Source organism: Panicum hallii, chromosome 4 (assembly GCF_002211085.1).
Source record: "Panicum hallii strain FIL2 chromosome 4, PHallii_v3.1, whole genome shotgun sequence".
Lineage (NCBI taxonomy): Eukaryota > Viridiplantae > Streptophyta > Magnoliopsida > Poales > Poaceae > Panicum > Panicum hallii.
Window position 1 is genome coordinate 28515498 of NC_038045.1, and position 23816 is coordinate 28539313.

At 49.5% G+C, this 23816-nt stretch overlaps 2 protein-coding genes and 1 long non-coding RNA gene across 4 annotated transcripts; 2 read left to right on the forward strand and 1 right to left on the reverse strand.

The window, feature by feature from the left end:
• Positions 1-798: 798 nt before the first annotated feature.
• LOC112890204 (gallate 1-beta-glucosyltransferase-like) lies at positions 799-2593 on the forward strand. The gene has a single exon (XM_025957103.1). The coding sequence runs from the start codon at positions 990-992 to the stop codon at positions 2412-2414; it is 1425 nt and encodes a 474-aa protein (XP_025812888.1). The 5' UTR covers positions 799-989; the 3' UTR covers positions 2415-2593.
• A 15905-nt stretch (positions 2594-18498) lies between these two features.
• On the forward strand, positions 18499-20044 carry LOC112888524. The gene is made up of 5 exons (XR_003227831.1): positions 18499-18843; positions 18941-18988; positions 19053-19118; positions 19523-19653; positions 19879-20044. It is a non-coding gene; the product is annotated as an uncharacterized LOC112888524 (long non-coding RNA).
• A 48-nt stretch (positions 20045-20092) lies between these two features.
• Positions 20093-22126, reverse strand: LOC112888523 (alpha-hordothionin-like). 2 transcript variants are annotated; one of them, XM_025954748.1, is made up of 3 exons: positions 21772-22126; positions 20563-20634; positions 20093-20466 (listed from the first exon to the last, which is right to left on the reverse strand). In XM_025954748.1, exons 1-3 carry the CDS (start codon positions 22013-22015, stop codon positions 20357-20359), a joined length of 426 nt encoding a protein of 141 aa, XP_025810533.1. In that variant the 5' UTR covers positions 22016-22126; the 3' UTR covers positions 20093-20356. The 2 variants fall into 2 exon arrangements, with proteins under 2 accessions (XP_025810533.1, XP_025810534.1); XM_025954749.1 differs by having other exon boundaries at positions 20563-20631; positions 21772-22125.
• Between the last annotated feature and the right edge of the window lie 1690 nt (positions 22127-23816).

The following is a 23816-nucleotide window of genomic DNA, read 5'->3' on the forward strand; positions in this document are numbered from 1 at the left end:
TTGACCCAAAATAGGTGACGCAGCACCTTGTCGTGGTTACATGGAATGATCCACAAATCTTCTGGAGCTCGGACTATCAAAAGAAAGCTTTCAGTCTTCTTTCCAACGCATCAAAGAATGTCTCGTTTCGACGTCGCTGAAGGATATATTAGTGTTTCCGTTCAGGGTGGTTGGCTGAGTCCGAACCAAACGTGAAGACCAAGTTGGTGACGACTTGTAACTTATAGAAGATCAAATCTCGGGTGTATCCAGCATGGTGATGTCCTCATCAAAACCCGCCGGATATGGAACCCCCAAACCCCAAATCCCTAACCCTAATCCCTCCACTGCAGCCACCCCCGCCGGCCTCCACCGCCGCCCGCGGCCGTCCGTGACTTGCCGGCATCCGTTCCATCCACCTTCCACCGTAGCCGCCTTCATCCACACCCTCCTCTCCCTCGGACTCGGCACTGCACAGCACGATGAAGATGCTGTTCGTTGGCAGACGGTAGCAGTGAACATTCACCAAATAAGATTTTTGGAGTGGGAGGGGGAAGGTTAAGTGCGGTTTGACATGAATATAGCTGAAAACTTAAAATAAATTAGGTTAAATTTAGTCGCTGTTGAAACCGACCTCTACCCGATCTAGGCTAAACATTCCCCATCCCCTGCCCACCCCATTTACAAATCCTCCTAAGAGCCAGCATGGCAGGTTAGGGAAACGAACTGATAGCAGCTTCAGAAAATTTTAGTCACCTAACACTGAGCAGGAGATAAAAACAAATAGAAACCCCTGCAGCTTCGCGAGACCGCATACACATGAATGCCCGTACATTGTGCTGCACGGCACGATCGACGTCATCACCGAGACAATTTCTTCCATGCATGGAGTATAAATGCAGAAGAGGAGCACGAGTCCGCGAAGACCCAGCGAGTCATGTTGAGAATTTGAGCATTTTTGGCAGTTTGTCCAGCTCACAGAACAAGCTCGGAGCTCGCGGTAGGCAGCCATGGCCGAGGAGGCCGCGCCCCACGTTCTCCTCATCTGCTACCCGGGCCAGGGCCACATCAACCCCATGATCCGCCTCGCCAAGCGCATCGCGTCCAAGGGCCTCCTCGTCACCTGCTCCTCCTCCAGCATCGTCCGCGACAAGCTCGCCGCCGCCTCGGGGGTGTCGGCTGGCGGCGACGGCGTGCTCGTCGGCCGCGGCCGCATCCGGTTCGACTTCCTGGACGACCACTTCGACGGGACGGAGCTGGACCTGCACAACTTCCTGCGGCACCTCGAGACGACCGGGAGGCTGGCTCTGGCCGGCCTGCTCGGCCACCAGGCGGAGGCAGGGCGGCCGGTGGCGTGCATCGTCGGGAACCCGTTCCTGCCGTGGGCGACCGACGTCGCGGCCGAGGCCGGCATCCCCTCGGCGGTGCTGTGGGTGCAGTCGTGCGCGGTGTTCTCCATCTATTACCATTTCGTTCACGGGCTCGCGGAGTTCCCGCGCGAGGACGACCCCGACGCGCGGTTCGCGCTCCCGGGCCTCCCGGCGCTGTCCGTCGCCGACGTGCCGTCGTTCCTGCTCGCGTCGCACCCGTACAAGGTACTCGGCGACACCATCCAGGACCAGTTCCGCAACATGGGCAAGGCGTCGTGGGTGTTCGTCAACTCCTTCGCGGAGCTCGAGCGCGACGTGATCGCCGCGCTCCCGGGCATCAGGCCGCGCCCGCCGCAGCTCATCCCCGTGGGCCCGCTCGTCGAGCTCGGGGGGCATGACGACGACGGCGGCGTTGCGGTGCGCGGCGACCTGATCAGGGCGGCGGACGACTGCGTCGGGTGGCTGGACGCGCAGGCGCCGCGGTCCGTCGTGTACGCGTCGGTCGGGAGCATCGTGATGCTCCCCGCAGAGGCGGTCGCCGAGATGGCGCACGGGCTCGCGTCCTCCGGCCGGCCCTTCCTGTGGGTGGTGCGGCCGGACACCCGCGCGCTGCTCCCGGAGGGGTTCCTGGACGCCGCCGCCGGTCGCGGCATGGTGGTGCCGTGGAGCCCGCAGGACCGCGTGCTGGCGCACGCCGCCGTCGCGTGCTTCCTCACGCACTGCGGCTGGAACTCCACGCTCGAGACGATCGCCGCCGGCGTGCCCGTGGTCGCCTTCCCGCAGTGGGGCGACCAGTGCACGGACGCCAAGTTCCTGGTAGACGTGCTCAAGATGGGCGTCCACCTCCGCGCCCCGCTGCGGCGGGAGGGTGTGCGGGAGGCCGTGGAAGCAGTCACTACGGGGCCAGAGGCCGGCGCCATGCTCGCCAACGCCAGGTCGTGGAGCGCGGCGGCCCGGGCCGCGGTGGCGCCAGGTGGGTCGTCGGACCGGCACGTGCAGGCGTTCGTCGACGAGGTATCGCGGCGAGCGCGTGGAGGGCGAGCAGAAGCATCTACGTTTAGTTAACGGACGAACCATACCTTAATTACCATGTTCCTGTGGGTTAGTCGTGGTAAGCGTGGTGAATACTGAAAATAATAAAGGGAAATAATCAAGACAGGCACTATCGTCTCATACTCACCGTATGAACGAATTTTTGTGTACTCTTCCATCAAATGAACGTATTTGGAACCTTCGATCGTCAATGGGAACTAAACTTATGTAATTTTGTGCATCTCTTAATTAGTGTCCACGTGGCTTCTTCCTTCCTTTCTCCTCGTAAAATAGGCTGCCTTAATGTCTTGTGCCGTGTCATTCATGCTTGCTTGGAAAATTGCTCTCATCATGCATTATATTCATGCCATATTGCACCGAACCGAAAATAACAACGATGACATGCTCTTATAGTGTCGTAAATAACAAATTCACTACATCGTAATAGCACCACAGTACGAAAACATGGGGGGGGGGGGGGGGGAATGAGCTAAAAGTCATCCTTTAGCTTTTCGCAGCATCCAAAGGGCACCTCCAGTGGCAGACAACGTCGCCAGCCCTATCTGAGGTGGAGGGGGTAAAAGGGAGGAGAGAGGATAGCCGCTAGTGAGCAACAAATCGCTAATCAACTTTTAATAGTCTGAAAAATATGAAGATGGCAGATGGGACCGAGAGAGAGAGAGAGTGTAGAATAATTTTGTTCTTTCTTCTCTCACCTCCATATCACCTAGCTATGTTGCTGATACCGCTGCGGGTGGCCAAAGTGTGTTCCATCAAATTTGATGCTTGGAATATCGCATATGATTGATGCTCTGACACATTACATATGAACAATGACAAGAATCATGTCCTTCTTCATTTTCTCCAAATTTACTGTTGGTGTTGGAGGAGCAGAGATTGGGCCTGATTGCTCACCTGCTTCTCTTGACCTCACAACGCTGAAACGCGACACGAGAAAAGGCTCAACTTTCCATAGCAGCACTTCCCCACGACACCCATGCAAATAATGCCATTGTGTGTTATCAAGAAGCACACGTCTCGGAACTTCGGCTTCAATGTAACCAAAATTCAAAACAAAAACTAGCTTGTGTAGAGTACTAGAGTGTCATTGCCCTGTCTAAAAAAAGATGTTCTTTTAAGGGAAAAAACAGTGAAAGCATTGTCTTTCCCGCCATGGAAAACCGGAGTGTGGTGCATTCAAAAATCAAAACGCGAACGAACCAGGCTGGCAGGTGGGATCAGCCCAACATGAACGCCGGGCCCACTCCCTAATCCCATCTTCCCGTGGCCCATCTCCACGAGAATTCTTCTCACATCTTCCCTGCCGGCCACCTCTCGACGAATCCAGCCGCCCTCTCTCGCCACCGCCACCAGCCCCAGTGCCCACCTCGCCGCGCGATCCCATTTCAAAACCAAGAGGAGCGGGTGTTCGTGCTGATCTCTGCGCGGAGCCCGAACCCTGGGCGGCTCCGGCGGTTCCGATGGCGGCGGGTGGCACGGCGACGGCCATCAGCGGTGGCTGGTCAAGTGCCTGGCGGCCGCACTCGACCCCGCGCGCGACGTCCGCGCCTTCGCCGAGGAGTCGCTCCTCCAGGCCTCGCTCCTCCTTGGTTGGCCACCTCCACCCACTCTCTCCCCTTCCCTGTGGGCGGTGCGGCGATTGACATTTAATTGATGAATCGAGCAATTCAGCTTCACGTGTTGGCCGCAAGCTGCTTTTGCTTGAGTATTTGGCCCCGCTTTAGTAGCGTTACACTGTAGGCGTGCCATCCACTAGCAAGGCGATAATAGAATCAGTATATCATTGCAAATAGTAACCATACATTTTGATTTCGTAGCATCCACATCCACCTTTTCAATTCCAGTCTGTTGTTATATCCATTGATTATTAGCCAATCAGGTTGAAATCTTTTGCTATCCAGCTGATGGCGAATGATTTGGATTCATCACCATTCTTGGACAGATGAAGTGCCAGCTTTTCCTACTCTACTGCACAAAAGCTTGTTTTTTCTGTAATGTTTTCACAGGATATGGAGCTGCCCTTGCAAATGTCACAACCAACAAAGAATCCCGTTTGGTTTACATCATATATCCTTGCAGCACTTTGTGTAAAATTGTTTTTGTATCAAAAATTTCTTTTACATGCTGTACTTTTTTATGTTCCTTTACAACCTGTTACCTTGCTGCTGTCTTGCTAAAGCAGTTCGTCAAACAGCATTGGCAAGAAGATGAGGAGAATTTTGTGCCTCCTGTTGTTTCCGCTTAAAAAAAAGGTACTGTCATATGCTTTTAATACTTTATACGTAACAAAATAGGACTCAAGTGAGAACATGCTCCTGATGCCCTTTTCTTACCTCCCATTCTTCCTTGGCTTGCCCAAGAATATGGAAGCAATTTCCATTTTATTCTTTACAATTACTGAGTTCATGGTTTAAAAAGTTACAAGTTAGAAAGAATGCAAGAATGGGGAGTGCTTTAGAAGTATGCAACTTGGTCCCATCATTTTTTTTCCATTACACCTGGTGAAACTTCATTTCAACTTTCATTTCTGGAATTGATGCTAGGCCCCCCTGGCATTGCCCCTGTGGTGGTATAACAGTTACGGAAGAAGAAAAAAATATAGGGACTGCGCTAGTAAAAGTTCTCTGCTATCTCACAACTTCTTAGTAAGATGTTTTATCAAAAAATTTCAACATTTTTCATTACCTGTTTTGTCCATTCCATCTTCCATGACTAATTGAACACTATTATTGGAAAAGATTATAATGCTTTCTAATAATAGTGGCAGTATCTGGATCGCATGAGGGATAAAATTAATGACAACATGATAGTAAATCATTTTCTCTTGTTTATGTTGTCCTTATTCTGTAAAGCTATTGTTCCTAATCAAACATGAGACCACTTATGGCACCTTACTTTAATTGTCCTGTTTGGCCTTTGTGGTTCTTGTGCCATTAGTCAACATGTAGTTTAACACTAATACAAGTGTTTGAAGCATAGTTGCCAAGAGTGCCAACCAACACACACTATGGTTATCAACCCAAATCGCAGGTCAGGGATGATATGGACATGGTTGCTAGGTAGTGTAGATGGTTGTGAAATGTTACTTTCACTGCCCAACCCGATGATTGCAACCATGACCACTGTATTTTGCCATGGTTGTGTTTCACATAGGAAAAGAAGTGAGAAGCACTTACAAAGAGGTGAGGAGCTGTCCTATATGATGTCAAAGACTGGCACCATGGTTTGGACTTTGGAGTATAGTTATCTAGATTGGTGAGCAGAGGTAATGAAGAAAGGATTGTATTTGCATCGCCAAATTATTGCAGCCATGGGTGCTATATTATCATGTCCAACCATTAGGGGCCATGTGATGGAAGGGTCAGCACGCAACGCTTCAACGGCACAGTGGTGCACCGGTCATGCATGGAACCATTCGCACGACACAGCATTCTGGGTTCAGTGTGGAATTTATTTTTAGAGATTAGATCATGTCAGATTGGGTTGTTATTGTTAGTAGCAGAATTTTCACTCTCATCGAGAGTGAGGATGACACTAGGAGTTGGAAATTTTCTGGGTTTATTTCTCAAACTCTACCACAATGCTATGCCCTCCAAGGGGTTGGAGATACATACTTATAGGCTGCTAGCCAGCCAAGAATATGCTAGATGCTAGTCTAAGATGCCAAACTAGATGCTATCCTAGATGCTAACTGCTGTCCTAAAAGCAGTCAAGATGCTGCTGTCCTAGCTGCTCTAAAAGCAGTCCAAGATGCTGAGAAAACCACCCTGCCCACAAAGACCAAGTACAGAGACTTATTCCCATCATTCTCCCCCTAAGTCTTGTGCGTTGTCTTGTGGGAAATCCGAACCATCCCGGTCTTGGAGCAGAGGTCCAGGAACCTGATCCTCCCAAGAGGCTTGGTGAGCAGGTCTGCAAGCTGGTCCTTGGTGTTGATGTAGCCTGCCTTGATGCTCCCTTCCTCCAAACAACCTCGGATGAAGTGGTACTTCACCCGGATGTGCTTGCTCCGTTCATGGAAAATGGGGTTCTTTGCCAGGGCCAGAGTGGACTTGCTGTCCACTCGGAGATCCACCGCTCTAGCGTCTCTGCCGAGGAGATCACCGAGCAGTCGAGCGAGCCAGATCGCTTGAGTCGAAGCGGTGGAGGCCGCGATGTACTCGGTCTCGCAGCTGGACAGAGCTACCACCTGCTGCTTGACCGACTGCCAGCTGACGAGGCACTTGCCAAGGAAGAAGAGGATCCCACTAGTGCTCTTGCTGGTGTCGATGTCACCGGCGTGGTCGCTGTCACTGTACCCGACGAAGTGTGTCGCTCCGGGGCACCTCGGGTAGTAGAGGCCGTGGTCGAGAGTCCCCGCAACATAGCGGATGATCCTCTTCACAGCCTGCTGGTGCTCCGTCGTCGGTCGCTGCATGAACCGACTAACGTAGCCGACGGAGAACGACAAGTCCGGCCGTGTGTGGGCGACGTAGCGAAGGCTCCCCACAAGACGCCGGTACTGGGTAGCGTCCACCTCCTCTGCCCTGCTATCACGGCTCAGCTTTAGCCTCTCCTCCATCGGAGTGAGAGTTGGGTTGAAGTCAATGAGCCCGGCTAGCTCAACGACGCACTTGGCGTAGGCGGTCTGCCGAAGTGTGATCCCGGAGTCGTCCTGGTGCACCTCGAACCCCAGGTAGAAGGAGAGAGGCCCCAGGTCACTCATCTGGAAGGTGGCCTTCATCTCTTCCTTGAACGCTGCCACCTCCGCATCCTTGGTGCCGGTGATCACCAAGTAGTCGACGTAGACGCCCACCAGCAAGACATTTCTTCCATTGCCCCGCCGGTAGACGGCCGCCTCGTGCGGGCTTTGCTCGAAGCCCATCCTCCTAAGCGTGGAATCCAACTTGGCATTCCATGCCCTTGGTGCCTGCCGCAAGCCATAGAGAGCCTTGCGCAGGCGCAGCACTTTGCCCTCCTTGCCGGGGATCGCGAATCCCTGTGGCTGGTGCACGTAGACCTCCTCCTTCAAGTCGCCGTTAAGGAACGCCGACTTGACGTCCATGTGGTGGACATGCCAGCTCTCCTGGGCAGCCAACGCAAGGAGGAGTCACACGGACTCCATCCGTGCCACGGGAGCGAAGGCATCATCGAAACCTCGTGCCACCAAGCGAGCCTTGTGCTTGATGATGGCGCCGACTTCATCCCTCTTCAGCTTGAACACCCACTTAAGGGTGATCGCGCGGTGACCACAAGGGAGATTAGCAAGCTCCCAGGCGCGGTTCTTCTCAACCGCATCCATCTCCGCCTTCATCGCGGCACGCCATGCCGCGTCTTTCTCGGCCTCTGCGAAAGACCGAGGCTCGCCGTCATCGCATGCAAGGTGCAACTGCCCCTCCAAGTCATGAGGCACTAGTCTCGGCACTGGCTGGTCGCCGAGAAGGTCCTCCATCGTACGGTACTGCAGCGGCTCGCTGTCGTAGCACGCATCGATGCGCTCCTCATCGTGAGAGAGCGAGGTAGCGAACTCCACCGGGCTGGGCTCGACGTGAGCTAGTGCTGGAGTAGACATGCCCGGAGAAGTGGCTGTTGGTGCTGGAGTACATGGCGTCGCCGACTGAGGTGGAGCCAACGAGGAACTCGTCATAGCCGGAGTCGTGGCTGGAGAGCGTGGTGTCGCCTGCTGTGGTGGAGTCGGCGAAGACGACCTCGTTGCAGCCCGAGTCCTGGCTGAAGAGCGTGGTGCTGCTGGGGTAGAAGGCGCCGGGGACGGTGAAGGCTCGGGGACTGGGGTAGGCACGCTCGTCGAAGAGGAGCTGCCTACTCCCCCAGCTCCCTCGAAGTGGAAGTACTCGATAGTGAAGTCGTCGTACGTCGGAGTCGAGCCGTCATCCACCGCCTTGTTCCACGCCCATCCTCGGCCTTCGTCGAACACAACGTCGCGCGCGGTGCGCACATGCTGTGTCTTCGGGTCGAAGATGCGGTAGGCCTTCGAGCCCTTCGCGTAGCCGATGAACACTCCCGGAGTGCTCTTGTTGTCGAGCTTGCTGACGTGGCCAAGCTCCTTGGCGAATGCGAGGCAGCCAAAGACCCGTAGGTGGGAGACCGTCGGCTTGTGCCCATGCCAAGCCTCGTATGGCGTCCTGCCATCGAGTGCCTTGGTAGGCGAGCGGTTGAGGATGTAGACAGCCGTCACCATGGCCTCTCCCCAGAAGACAGCCGGCATCCCCCTCTGCTTGAGGAGGGCCCGGGCCATCCCCACAACCGTCTGGTTGCGCCGCTCGACGACGCCGTTATGCTGCGGGCTGTACGGCGCGGAGTAGTGGCGCTGAATGCCCTCTTCAGTGCAGTACGATGCGAATTCAGCCGCCGTGAATTCGCCGCCTTTGTCGGTGCGCAACACGCGCAGCTTGCGGCCGCACTCTGCCTCTGTCGCAGCCTGCGTGCGCCTGATGGCGTCCGCAGCCTCTCCCTTGCTGCCGAGGACCATCACCCACATGTAGCGGGAGTGGTCGTCGACGAGCAGCAGGAAGTAGCGTCGTCCTCCCAGTGTGGCCGGTGTCACCGGGCCACACAAGTCCCCGTGAACAAGATTGAGCCGCTCCTTGGCTCGGAAGCTCGCCTGGTGGGGAAACGGGAGTCGTCTCTGCTTCGTCAACACGCAGACGTCGCAGAACTGCTCCACATGGTCGAGGCACGGCAGGCCTCGCACCATCTCCTTGGCACTGAGCCGCTTCAGGGCCTCGAAGTTGAGGTGCCCGAAGCGCTCGTGCCACTGCCACGCCTCGTCGTCCCAACGAGCAGTGAGGCAGAGGGGTTGTGCCACCTGCACATGGAGAACATAGAGACGATTTGCGCCCCTGGTTACCTTGGCAATAAGGCAACACTGGCGATCCCAAATCCTCATGACTCCGTCCTTGACCATCACACGCGAGCCGTTCTCATCTAGCTGTCCCACGCTGATGATGGAGTTCTTCAACGCGGGAATGTAGTAGACTCCGGTGAGCAGCCTGTGCTCACCAGACTTGGCGGTGAAGACCATGGAACCGATGCCCTTGATCTCCACGCCGGAGGCATCTCCAAACCTGACGGAGCCTCGGACGCTGGAGTCAAGCTCGGTGAAGAACTCCCGTCGGCCAGTCATGTGGTGGGTGGCACCAGTGTCAAGGCACCACCGTCGGTCTTCTCGTCGCCAAAGCCGTGCCGAGAAGGGCGTGTGCCTTCGGCTCGTCAAGGTGGAGGAGAGCCGCTGCGCCCGGTGTCGCTGGAGGTAGCTCGATGCTTGTGTGTGCCAGAAGTAGAGCTGGCTCCTCCTCCTCCGCCTGTGCAACGTGAGCCTGGCCGCGTCATGGCTGTCAACAGTCCTTGGCCCAGTGGCCAGACTTGCCACAGTTGCGGCAAACATCGTCCTGTGCCGGCTTGCGCTCGCCGACGGCACCACCCTGGGCGCCTCCGCGCGCGCCATACTCGGCACGTCCTCGTGCCCCAGCCTGGGCGCCTCCCTACGCCTTACGCGGCTTGCCGCGCTTGCGGCCGTCTGTCGTGGAAGAAGACTCCCCCTTCTTCCTATCACCTCGGCAGACCTCCCACTGCTTCCCAGCGAAGTGGAGCTTGCCGCCAATGGTGACAGGGTCTGAGGAAAGTTGTGGCTCGTCGGCGTCGACGACCTTGAGGCGACAAATCGCCTCCTCGATCGACATCGTGGAGAGGTCCACTAGAGACTCGACCGAGCGAACCATCTGCTTGTACTTTGGGGGAGCGCAACGAAAGAGCTTCTCGATAGCTCTTTCCTCGTCGTAGGAGGCGTCGCCGAACTGCACCAGCTTCTGCATCAAGGTGTTGAGGCGGAGGGCGAAGTCGTCGAGGTCCTCACCAAGCTTAAATGCTAGGTTCTCCCACTTCTTGCGAAGTGTCTGCAGTGTAGACTTGCGGGCGCGGTCGCTGCTGATGCGTGCTGCAGCGATGGCGTCCTTGGCCTCCTTGGCAGTCTCCTTCTGTGTGAGCGAGAACTGCATCTCGGGCGGGAATGCAGCAATGAGGGCGTCCATCGCCCGTCGATCCTCGTCGAAGTCGACGTCGCCGTAGTAGACCGCCTCCCACAAGTGCCGCACCTGGAGCCTGATCCTCATGATCGCGGCCCACTCGACATAGTTGGTCTTGGTGAGGGTAGGCCACCCACCGTCCCTGACGACGGCCTGGACTCCGTAATGGCCTTGGCGCCGGTCTGGGGAGAGGGAGTCGCGCCACCTGTGAAGGGCGCGCTCTCCGTCGAGCCTGCCGTGTCGTCGGTCACGGGCCATCTCAGCCTCCAGCTGAGCAACCCTCTCCCGCAACCGCTGGGCCTCCAACGCGCGGCCATCAAGTGCGCCTCTGCCGGGAGCGCCACCACTGTTGTGGCAGAACCAACCTGAATTATACCGGCTCAAGTACGTGAGTCCATTACTGAGGGCTCCAACGTGCTTCAAACGGTATAATCCTTGGCCTGTCGGGTAACGTCCCGATAAACCACCGATACACAGGATCAAATAAGATTACCTCACACGAAGGTGAGTCCAGAGATACAGACACCATCATATTTTACATCACAGGAAAATTTACAATACAAGAGTTTCTTAAAGCAGTGCGAAGTTTTAAATTTAGAAAAGACATTACAAACTGTAAAGCTATGGTTTTTAGCAGCGGAAAACATACGCGATGATTTACAACTCGTCGTCAAGGCGGATGTCATGCTAAGCCCGGGCACGACATCACTCGGTATCATCAATGTTGGCCGAGGACGGATCCCATTCCATGGACCAATCTTCTGGAAGAGCACAGAGCCAAGGCAAGGGAAGAGTAGGGTCTTTGAAGATATTACCTGAAAAACATAGAGCTAGCAAGGCTGAGTATACTAATACTCAGCAAGGCTTACCCGGGATTGGATATATTTTAGCCCATAACTAGACTCATGAAAGCTTTTAATGGTTCCGGGTTTAGTTTTAGCTGAAAAGCAACTAAGAATATAACCTATTTTCAAGTTTTAGCTTTCAGATTCTAGTTTGATTAGCCATTCTAGGTAAGCACCTATTCTAAACAAGCAATGTAGATATTATCATCCATCAAGATTATTTCTTCAACAATTACACTTTTTACTCGATGTGGTAAAAGGGATAAGCAGTCTCAATCCTCGTGAGAGGTGGACGATCCGAATCGAATTTAAACCTTGCAAGGTAAACCTAACACACACGCTTGGAACATCCAAAGATCGTTCCGAATCAACCGTTTCCCTCATATTCCGGGTTATGGATCGGGGCCACCACAAGCGACTGCAGGACCGTACGCACATCACTCGTGCAGGACATACGTCTGTAGCGCGACTACAAAATCCGTATTCCTGTCTGCCATGCAGAACGTACTCCCACACGTCGGTGCGTGTAAACATAAAATAAAAGTCGAGTGGTGGAGACAAGTCCATTTGCCGGGCCATTCGGGTACTAGGCTTACCGCTTACCATATTTCGCGGTATGTGGCTAGTACTTTCAAAAGCTTAGCCACCACTACCACACATTTCGACCTTAAAACTTTTATCAAAACAGACAGGGTAATCCTCAGGTCATGATACAGCACATGACCTTATCCATCATCCTTATAGTGATTGCAGAATTGTAAACAAGCAACTCTTATATCGCGCGAGTGACAGGAAATCACCCGACTTTTACTGGCCCTATTTAGCAGAGCATCTAAGCGATAAGGACTCAGGTACAATACAATGGATTCCTAAGATCTTATGCAACTAGGGTTTCATTTCAACTTCTAGACGTAATGCAAGATATATAATATAATAATGGAATTGTAATAGATTGAAATACTGGGATATGCACCGGGGCTTGCCTTTACTGGTGGGGCTGAAGTTAGAGATGTCAATATCTTCCGAACTTTGGTTCGGGGCTTCAGTTAATCCCTTGGTGACATTCACTTAGTCTTCAGGAACATCCTCTGCAGACTCCTGGGAGATCTTGTAGGTACCGTGTACGGAAGTAGTCGTATCTACATGCCATGCAACATTTCATTCAAAGTGTGCACATAAAATTACCTTCACAATACAGTTGCAATCCAGCACTCATATAACACACTATTCACATCACAACCAAAAAGATCTGAAACTAAACTTAGATCGAGCTCTAGGTGGACAACTAATTAGAATCGGCTACTTGTTGAGGGTTACAACAGAGCCGACTGGAAACAACAGAGGTTTAGTCGATGGAAAGGTGCATCGGTTTCCTAATTGACCGATGAAAGCATCGATTACTTTAGCAGAGGGATGATTCCTAAAGCAGCTGTGTCTTAACTGAGATGTGCTTAAGTGTTATTCTAGGTAACTAGGTGTGGTTGTATCGACTTGATTACGTCAGCGCAATTATTGAGTGACGTACATCCGATTGAAGTGTGGTTAAGGGTATGTGACCGATAAGTATAAAGCTGACCTCTCAGTCGATAAATCGACTGATAGAAGTATGTGGATAAGGATGGGGAAACTAAGGATCGATCGGCCGTGTTTGACCGATATGGAAAAGTAACCAAAATCGGCTTGGGTCGGCCGATGGCAAGAACCCTAAGATTGTGGGTGTATCTTCGATGCATCGACTATGTGCAGCCGATGTAGGACAAAACAAAAGAATGGTATCGGCGGTATCCGATACTAGAAGGGTAACAACCATATCAGTTAACCAACCGATGGTAGGAACCTATCAAAAGAAAAGCATCGGTTGACAGTTGTTACACAGAAACATCATAGCTTAAGGAAACAGAGGCTTAGTGGCTGAACCAAAAGCTGATGTTGAAATGCAGCTGCAAAGATGTATAAGTTAAACAACAGATGCGCATGAATTGACAAAGATCTTTATACGAAGAGAATTTTACGGAAACGGCAATCAAAACAAGGACAGAGTCTGGATGGCAGGAATTTGAGTACTAAAGATCACACATCTGTACTTGAGACATACATCTGATGATCTATATTCAGCTACAACACATGCCTACAACACCAGGTATAATAAAGCACTCATTTTCTAAGATTTAACCTAGACCACAATCCAAAGACTTTCAAATCAAAATCACAACATATAACTTGTAGAGTTTGACTTAGGATTTCAAACAAAACTGATTTTACCTTTTTATGAACTTCTTACGAAAATCTATGAAATGTAGAAGTTCATCGATTTGAAATACAGAAAGCTTTGGAAATTTTACAAAGAACACCCTAGAACTTGCTAAAACATAATAATTAAGTCCCTGGTTCGGGAAAACAGATAACAGGAAGTTAACGACGACATTCCGGCAAAGGAGTCGCCGGCATTAGAGAGATTAGTGGATCAGGGCAAACCTTGGGATAGCCTTGGTTATGAAGAAGAACACGCGGAAAGTAAATTCCCGCGGTGAATAGGATTGGTGACGATAAAAGCTCGACGATGACGGGATCCTGTGGATGACGAAGAAGTTTGTCGGGGAGGGTTGTCGTGGGTGGAAGATGGCCGAAGGAGTAGTCTCCGTGGTGACTCGTGGTCTTGCTCGGTGATCGACAAGGGAAAAGGTGCTGCTGGATGCCGTGAATTCATGGGAGAAGCCGATAGGGCCGGATTGGTTCGCTATACCATCTCTTCCGCGAACCTCAGGGTTTTCCGGCTCACGGGCTGAATCTTCTCTGCTCAAGCACATGCATTGCAGAAACACATTGGGTATGCCTGTGCAGTCACTTGCAGGGCCACCGTACCTGGCTGCAGCTCCTGTGCGTCACTCTTGCTTGCACAAGGTGTAGCTCCCCCTTTTCTGCTAGCTGCGACGCCATCCGAATCGGCCTACCACTGCCACGGACAGAATGCTTCTGCTCCATACTTGCGGATGCGCTAGTCCAATTCAGTCCGGACCTCCGTCTTCGTTTAGCCGTGCCATACTCGCTCCTTCTGCCTCCGCGAGAACCGAAGCCCGCTCACACCGGGGCTATCTCCATATCTTCCGCGAGTAGTCCGCAGTGCCGCTTGATCTCATTTGCTGTTTTCCCTTTAACGGCCTCCGACGTCCTCCACGCGCGACTTAACTGCTCCCTGGGCAGGTCCGCCTGCAGCCGCCGCATTGCAACTCCTCTCGCATCGCGCGCGACCTCCCTACACATCGTCGCCCTGCACACCGTGCAGCTGCTCCTCTGCTTCTTGCTGCCGAACCCGCGTTCGCCCGGCCTTGCCGCGTCACTCCCGCGCATCCACGCACCAGCGCCCACTCTGCTCCGCCGCGCACGTGCTACTCGATCCGTGCGCCCGCATCACCAGCCTTCGCTCCTGTCCGCGCCACTCCGCGCGCTACTGCTTGCTTCGGCTGCTCGCCTCCGCGCGAGTGCGGGTCCCGCACCCGCCGCGCTCGCTCGCGTCCCGCACTCCTGGCCTGCCTCTGCATCCGAGCTAGCGCGCTCCCGTTCCAGCGCTATGCCCGCAACCAGAGCCGCTCGCCATTTGCCTAGCTCCGCGCCAGTGCCTGCTACCGCGTGCCCGCGCTAGTGTCCGCGAGCCGCAGCCCCAAGCCGCGCGCTCGCACGCCAGCCAGAGCCGAGCCGCCGCGCTCCACCTGCGCCTGGCCCGCACTGCCGCACCTGCGTTCGCCTCCACGCCGCGCGTTTCCTCTCCTGCTTGCGCTACCTCCTGGACCGTGCTCGCGCTGGCCCTCACGCCTGCTGCCTCCGCACCAACCGAGCCGCTCCTGGGCTGCGCGTCCGCACGCCGCCGGCCTGCCTCCGCCTGGACGCTCCCCGCCTGGCCCACCAGCCCGCGCGCTTACCCCTGCTGCCGCCGCCGCCCTGGCTCCCGCGCGCCGAGCCACGCGCCGCCCTTGCCATCGCTCGCCCCAACGCCCGCGCGCAGCCGCTCCGCTGCCTGCGCGCCTGGGCCGCTCGCCGCTCGGGACCGCCTGCCGCAGCTGCGCGCCGCCAAGCTGCTGCCGCCCGCTCGCCGCACGCGCGCATCCCGCACGCCCGGCCGCCACCCTGCGCGCGCTTGCCCCTGGGCCGAGCCGCCAGCCGCCCGCACGGCGCCACCAGCTCGCGCGCGCGCCTGGGCCGCCGCCCCGGGCCCGCCTGCCGCGCGCGCGCTCGCCCGCGCACCAGCGCCTACTGCGCTGCGCGCCGCTCGGCCCCCGCGCTGATGCCCGCACCAGCGCTGCCTCCCTGCGCCCGTCTGTAGCGCCCGCTCCCTGCGTCTGCTGTGTGAGGAAGAAAACAGAGAGAGAGAGAGAGAGAGAGAGAGAGGTGTCCTGCCCGTGAAAGGAAGAGAGGGCCAGATAGAAGAGGAACAGAAGGAGAAGAAGGAGGATTGGATTTCCCCAAGGACCTATGCGCAAAATCAGAGAACTGCAGGGGCCTATTGGTAAAATAAAATTTCCCGTTGATTTGTAACCCTAATGAAGAATTGTCCAAAACAAAAGTTGGAGAGTTTTTCAAACTCTACAACATTGCTTTAGGGCCCAAGTTCAAAAACTCAAAATTTACATTTTTACACGTGAACCTTTGAACAAAAGTCGGATTTGAATTGCTTTTGTCCTAAAGAATGAAACTTTATAAAATTCAGGACCTAAATGCAAGCATTTATGACACGTCATGATGACGGGATAGACTCGTCATAATGATTGGATAGACATGTCATGATGACTTGCACTTTTACACTTTAGTCCTGAGTAAATTTAAAAGTTACTTTTTGTAAATCAAACATTTGCATAAAAGGACTTGTACTTTTATAAAATTACACAAACACCCTTGTTTTTACCATTTTACCCAAAATTTTTACACACTTCAACATACACATTTCAAACAAAACTTTTGGATAAATAATATATATTTTTACAAGACATAAAGTAAGAAAAATATATTTCACTTATTTTGAAATTATCCTAATCCAAATACATTTTGCAAAAACAACCCTAGGTTTTTCTGTAATTACAAAAATACCCTTTTTACTTGCACTTTAAATTTTCAAAAACTTCACACAAACACACATGAGCTTTATACTAACAAACACATAGTTCACACTAACAAAATATATTTCTAGCATTGCAAGTACACGAACTGTCACAGCTGTGCGCACCTCCGGGAGCATCGCCGGCACGCTGGCCTCCTCCAGGAGCGCCGCCGCCGTGCTGGCCTCCTCCAGGAGCGCCGCTATAGGCGTGCTCGGCTGCCCACCGTGCCGCACGCTCTCGAGATGCATCCATGGCCAGCAGCTCGAGGTCTGCGTCGGCGCTGTCGTCAGCACAGACGGAGCTGCTGGCGTTGCTGCGCAGAGCATCGGCCTCTGCTGGCGTTGCTGCGTCGAGGCTGGCAGCAGCGGAGCTGGCTGCAGCTAGAGCTGAGGTGGAGGCGGAAGCGGCGGCGGCTGCAGGCGACCGAGTGCTGAGAGTGTCCTGCGGACATGGCGCGCTGTTGGGGTGCTGCTGCTGCTGCTGCGTGGAGTGGATCCTCCATCAGACAAGCTGCTGCTGTACAGAGGAAGGGAGTTGAGCAGGAGCAGCCGGAACTGCTGCTTCTGCTGTCGGCAGGGGCTGCTGCGAGGCTATGGAAGGGGATGAGCAGGAGATGCTTAGGCTATAGGATAGTACGGCTCTGATACCAGTTGTTAGCAGCAGAATTTTCACTCTCATCGAGAGTGAAGATGACACTAGGAGTTGGGAATTTTCTAGGTTTATTTCTCAAATTCTACCACAATGCTATGCCCTCCAAGGGATTGGAGATACATACTTATAGGCTGCTAGCCAGTCAAGAATATGCTAGATGCTAGTCTAAGATGCCAAACTAGATGCTGTTCTAGATGCTAACTGCTGTCCTAAAAGCAGTCAAGATGCTGCTGTCCTAGCTGCTCTAAAAGTAGTCCAAGATGCTAAGAAAACCACCTTGCCCACAAAGACCAAGTACAGAGACTTATTCCCATCAGTTATCTATTCCCTTAATTCTAGAGGTAGTGTTTTCAAAGGTCAAATCATCTCATCTATATAAAGATGGGCTTGTATCCCCTCATTAAGCAAGAAATAGATCAAGGTTGCTAGGAGATTCTCCTCTATACCTGCCCTTGTGATGTGCCTGGAGCCTGCTGTTTGTCGGCCATCGACATACATTTTGTTGACTTGGATTTTTTTGTGGCCATACTCTCAGAAGTTGCATGGGTTGCACTTATAAGTTTGTGCATGATTGATATTTTCCCTATTAGAGAAATAGTAAAGTATTTATGGCGTTGGCCCATCCCGAGTACCACGAAGAAGTATACCTCCTTCGATACCATGCTTTACAAACTGGATTACTTCGTATTGCTGCCCTGTCATCACATTTCCTGATGACTTTGCTTTGGAGCTTCAGTGCAGCCTAAATCTGAAAAACTTCATCTTAGGATGCTGTCATGCCTCATGCAATGTGTTTCTAATTAACTTCATTGTGTACCAAAATACTGCATATGAAAAAAATAGTTTTGGAAATTATACTTATGAAAAAAATAGTTTTGGAAATTATACTAATGTCATTTCTGAAAGCAAGGACATGAACTACATAATTTCATGTTGTAATCTTCAACTTTTGTTTTGCAGTTCCTGGAGCCTAGCCCTTCTGTCGGATGATCTAGATGATAACATGTGTTCCGAAGTTAGTGCCAAAGCTATTCCCATCACTCTATACAATAATATCATCTCCTCATGTATGTTCAGATTAGCTCTTCTAGTATTTCTATTCCTGTTGTCCACCTCCGTGTAACAAATTTATAAGTTTATAAGAAGACAATTTCATTTGCTTGGTCCATGAAAACAGCTATATGAAAATTCTATTTGTGCATTATTTGTGCAAAGGCTCTTGCAATAGTTCATTCATGTATTTCCATGCTTGGATCAATGGGTGGTGTTTATAAGGTAGGTTAATTTTTTGTTTACTGTTAACTTCTCTTTGCTGTTCTTCACATTGTGGAAACTAGCCATTTTTTATGCAGAGAGATACAGCCCGTTTGATGACTTCGATACTTGATCCACTAATAGAGCAATTCTCAATTATTCTAAATTCCCCAGTGCAGTCCCAAAATCCTGATGACTGGATTATGCAGATGGAGGTATTACATCATACAGCCTGTATTGAGACAGAGTGCATGCATCACTGATATTTAGTAGTGAAATCTTATCTTGTCTTATCCTCAGGTTCTGAAATGTTTACTTCAGATTGTCCAGAACTTCCTAGACTGCCGGAAGCTAAAATAAAATTTAAAATTTCATATTTCACGTAGTAGCTTGATCTTTAACCTTCGCTTTCCTGATAAAATAAAAAATTTGTACAGCCATTCTTCCACCTCTGTGGCAGACATTTGTTTCGTCATTCAAGATCTATCACCTTTCATCCATTTAAGGTTCAGAGGATTTAGACTCTGTTGATTATGATTCTGATGGTAGTGAAAGAAGTCTTGAGTCCTTCGAGATTCAGGTAATTCTTTCCTTTCTTCTTTTGGTGATACTTTTTTTCTGCTAACTTCTACTGCTGTCTAGTTGCCGCCGTTTCTTATGTTCTCGTATTTTTACAGCTATTTGAGCTATGGACAACAATTGTGGGAAATTCTAGATTAGCAAAGGTACATCTTTCTAATCATTGTTTTGTGCATGTGTTTGTATTGATTTTCAATGTTGTTCCACTAGGTTATTGGGGGGAACATTAAGGAGCTAGCATACTCTCTAGCCTTTCAACAAATAACTGAAGAACAAGTATGCACCCGCTGGAACACTTGCAACTATGTTAACGTACTTCCTTTGTTCTTTTTGAATCATGTTTCAGACTACTGCACTTTATTAATTAATGATAAACAGAAGTGGACCGTGCGGACCTATTAAATTGTGTCCTTGGCTACCTATTAAAAGTGCAATGCTGCTTACCAGTATGTTACCTTTTTCCCCCAAAGAACCATAAAGTTGTCCGGAGGAGACGTTATTGAACTTAATGTCTGCTACTACTGTCTTGTATATATCAAACAGTACTGACTGCATTGCAGCATTGTTCAAAGATGTCTTTCTTCTATTGTTTTTGTACAATGGACCCTTATAGTCTCCCTTCAACTGGTACTTGTTAGTCACTCAGCTGCTGTGCTTCTTCACATCATCTTGGGTTTCAGGGTCTCCTTTGCTGGAAGAGATAGTAACTGCTTATGACGATTATGGAATCGACTCAGTTTTGGAAGCTTCGAAAATACGCTTTCATGAATCTCAAGAATTGAAACAAGCTGGTTCTGCTGACTGGTGAAGAGTGAGTTTTCAGTTTAAAGCTTTGAATTCAGCACTTCAATTTCTTGCTTATCATATTCATCAATGCAGCTTTAAGTCCCAACTCTTGTTTAGCAATTAACTATGTTTAGATTTTAAATATTCTGATTATTACATAATCACCCCAAACATTCTATTTAACTTTGCTAATATTGTGTTCATGATGCTTTCTGCTGCTATATCTAATGCAGGATTTTTCCTATGGCAGCTACACGAAGCATCACTTTTTGCTCTAGGTTCACTGTCAGAACAGTTGCGTGAAGCACAGGTTGGGTAAAGTAATTGTTGATCAAAGGCTTACATACAAAACGGAATAAGTTTTATGAAAAGTAGAGGGATCATTATTTTAGTTAACCCAATTTATTTTTTTAGTTTACTAAATCTTGACATTTTTCTCATCGTATAGCAAAAAAATGTCGACATGTGAAACTAGACAAATACATTTATTGACATGGATGGATACAGTCTTATGGTACAGCTCCAGAGGCGCATATCCTTGCAAGAATACGACGCCATAGTAAATCCTTATTGCAAGACCACACACATTGCTGCACATTTGCGGGTCCTCCGATCAGGATTGCAGCATACGGGAACAGCTTGGATATGACATCCATTTATTGAATACAAACCAACAAGCAACAACGAGGCTTTAGATTTGGCGTGAATCCCCCCTCGATTGAACAGGCTTAAGCAGCAAGAGTTGCAGTTGCAGTACCAGCACCCTTGGTGCAGAACTGGTGGCATGCAATGCCACAATATTTCATTACGTTGTCCTTCTTAACTTCGCTGGTGGCGTCTGCATCAAAATAATATCTCCAATGTAAGAAAAAAAATATCTCAAAGCAAAAGAAAAATACGCCAATTAAATGGTATACATCTTCTTGATAATTACCTGTGATCATTTGATTGCACACAGAGGACGTGCATCCCATCTTACAGTAGTCAACAACAGTTGCTTCTGCTGCTAACATAACTCGAACTTTGTGAGGTGAATTTCTTTTTCTAGTTTCTGTGATAGACTAGACGTTTTGATGTTCCTTTTCTCTTACCTTTAGCATAGCGTTTTTTCTTCACTCAAGAGAGTTGCGTATTATTATATTAAGAAGAAACTCTCTGGCATAGCGTTACTGGACTAAAAGGTGGTGTCAAGAGAATATGCCTCTAGGGATGAATCTTCTAGGTTTAATTTACATTATCTCATTCTGGTCTTGCTTAATGTTTCTTTCGTTATTGCCCATGTATTTTCTTTAGGCACTCACAACCTCTAGATTATTGCTTAGAGAAAAATCTTGTTTACACTCTCGAACTATCACAAAACTCTGATTTTCAACATTTAACTACAAAACCGGATAGTAGAGGTCATCCAATTGTTCACGGGCAATTTGACCCTTTGGATGGTTTTAAAGATGGTTTTTTATTTTATAAAAATTAAAATTATTCAAATTTAAACTAAAAATTCATAAGTAATTCATTTTAACTGAAAAAATATGAAATGGGTATCAAAAGTTTTCAAAAAATGTAATATATCTATTGGCATTTTACTTGTAAGTTATTCGGATCCAATTTTTCCATGTTCATAGTATTTGGTTACAAGTAGTTATACCTATTATTTTTAAATAAATAAGATTTAAATAGAACAATAATAGATAGGTTACATTTTGAGAGACATTTTGCTACTAGTTTTATATTTTTCTTATTTAAAATAAATTGTTTTTTATTTTTTTAATCTAATTAGAATTTTTTATATATTTTTTAAAGAATAAACTTCGAAGCCACCCAAAAGGGTTAAACTTGTCCGGTTTCGACAATTGGATGGCTCTTATTATCTGGTTTTATATCCAGTTTTATAGTTAAATGTTAAAAATCGAACTTTTGCGATAGTTCGAGGGTGCAAACCAGATTTTTTCCTATTGCTTATGGTTGTTTGAATTATTTGTTTCAGTATCCGTATAATTCCTAACAAAAACAACAACACTCAGGTGTAGGAACAGTGTCAAAACCGAAAGGCCAAAAAAGTATGATTAGAACATATATATAGCGAGGCCCTAGTCAGCTGAGAGCATACACAAAGCCGGACTAGAAAAATGTCGGTTCGGCTTACCAGATTCTGAAGGAAGAGCGGCCCATCTGCTGTGGCATTGATCCTCATCTGTAAGTTTGCAACCACACTGAGCTGCACAATAGTTCAAGTCAAAACCATACCCAATGCAGTTCTTGGCGCAGGTAGCTGACCAAAGTTTCCTACAGCAAGCCTTAGCTTTGGCCTCTACTTGGATCTGACCTACTACTAGCAGAAACATAATGAGTGAACCGGTGTACACACTCCTAAGGCTCTTGCCTTCCATATTCTTAGTTTGTGGTTTCTGCAGGGCGCAGATCGGAAGGCGGAGAGGGAAACAGGTGCTGGTAGAGAGGTGATCCAGCTGCTGCACTGATCTGTCCAAAATGAAGACTTGCATTGTATCTTCTTATATAGGCGGTGGTCTGAATCTGTTCCATGATGCCCATAGCAAGGATTATTGTCCTTGTAAGGCCCTACGCCTCTCCAGCTATGACAATCCTAGTACGTGACAATTATCCATACTATCGTGTTCTAGTACCTAACCAAGATTGTATACTTATTGGTGATACACATCAACTAACACTTCGTTATGTTAACTCTATATTGTATTAAGAGAACTGTTGGTAACCTTTACTTCTGTTAGTATTCTTGGTTTTGATTCTGTAATGTCGGTGTGCATTTTCTTTGAAGCAGAATCCAACGTCGATTGCCTTGTGCTGAACATACTTGAATTTGTATTATGCAGTCTCTAATTGTAAGTACATACTGTAGCTGAAATTCAGGAACAAATCAGGGGTGGGTGCTTACTAGATCTGAATGCTTGTCATCTTTTAAAGCGGCTAACTAGAATGCTTGTTTCAGTCAAGTTCCGGTATGGCATCTGATATGCTTGTCATCTTTTAAAGCTCTAACTAGAATGCTTGTTTCAGTCTAAGTTCCAGTATGGCACCTGACATTAAAAAAAAAAAAGGCACCTGACATGTATGCAGAGGTGAAAGCGAAAACGGGGCAAATTTTGTGATGATTTTTTCCTTGGAACTATACATGGAAGGAAGAAAATCATATTAATAGGGCTTCAGTTTCCATCAAACAATAAAACCAAAAAGAGATCTATTTTTCTCTGAAGAAAAGTCAAAGGGACTTGGAACTGCATGTGTCATCGATCAGTCAGCGATAAGAGACATCATAGAGGATGATCATGGTGCTGCTATATGTGATCGGCGTCAATCAACCAAAGAAAGAGTAGCATCGTCCTTTTTACTGTCTTCTCGGCGTGGTGCATCATTTGTTCAATTAGTCCAGACTGTTTCAGTAAAAATTTGATTCTAAACCATTAGACAGTTTTTTATCTTTACTTCATACCTTTGCGTATGATGTATATATAGTCTACATTATATGCAATATTTTTTTATTAATTAAAACTCTATCTTTAAATAATCTATTATTAAATGACTGATGGTATACCGACTTTCTTTGTTCAAACTTTAGGAGCAAATTTCTTGAAAGTACTTGTACAAAATTGGCAAAAGTGATTTTGATGGGAAATCCAACATCATTTTAATTATAGCTACTTAATATTGTGAAATTTATTTATTACTACCTTCGTCCCAAAATATAGCAACTTTTAGACTTGGTCAAAGTCAAACATTTTCATCTTTGACCAATAATATCTTCAAAAGTAATTACTTTTTAACACAAAAGGTTACTGTCGGTACATACAGATAGGGGTACCTCCTGCTAGGGTGTCCAGGCCCTGGTACTTCTCATAATCCACGCTCCCCCTCGCCTCTGGGCCACGTGGCACACGGCCTCCGGGCCTGACAGCTGGGACCACGGTCTCCGGACCCCCCGAGCTCCGTGAGGTCCGGGGCCTTTGCACACCCACGTGAGCGGGAGAGCTCTCGGGTAACCCCTGCGGACCCGGCCTCCCCTGGGAGGTCCGAGGCCGCCACGTGTGATGGCCAGACCATCACAGGTCAGCCCGCTCCGGCCGGCCACGGGGGCCCCGGACCCCACTTTCCCCCGGGAAGGGGTCCGGCGCTGCCATGTGCTGCCCGGCGGGAGGAGCCGGGCTGACCCCGCCG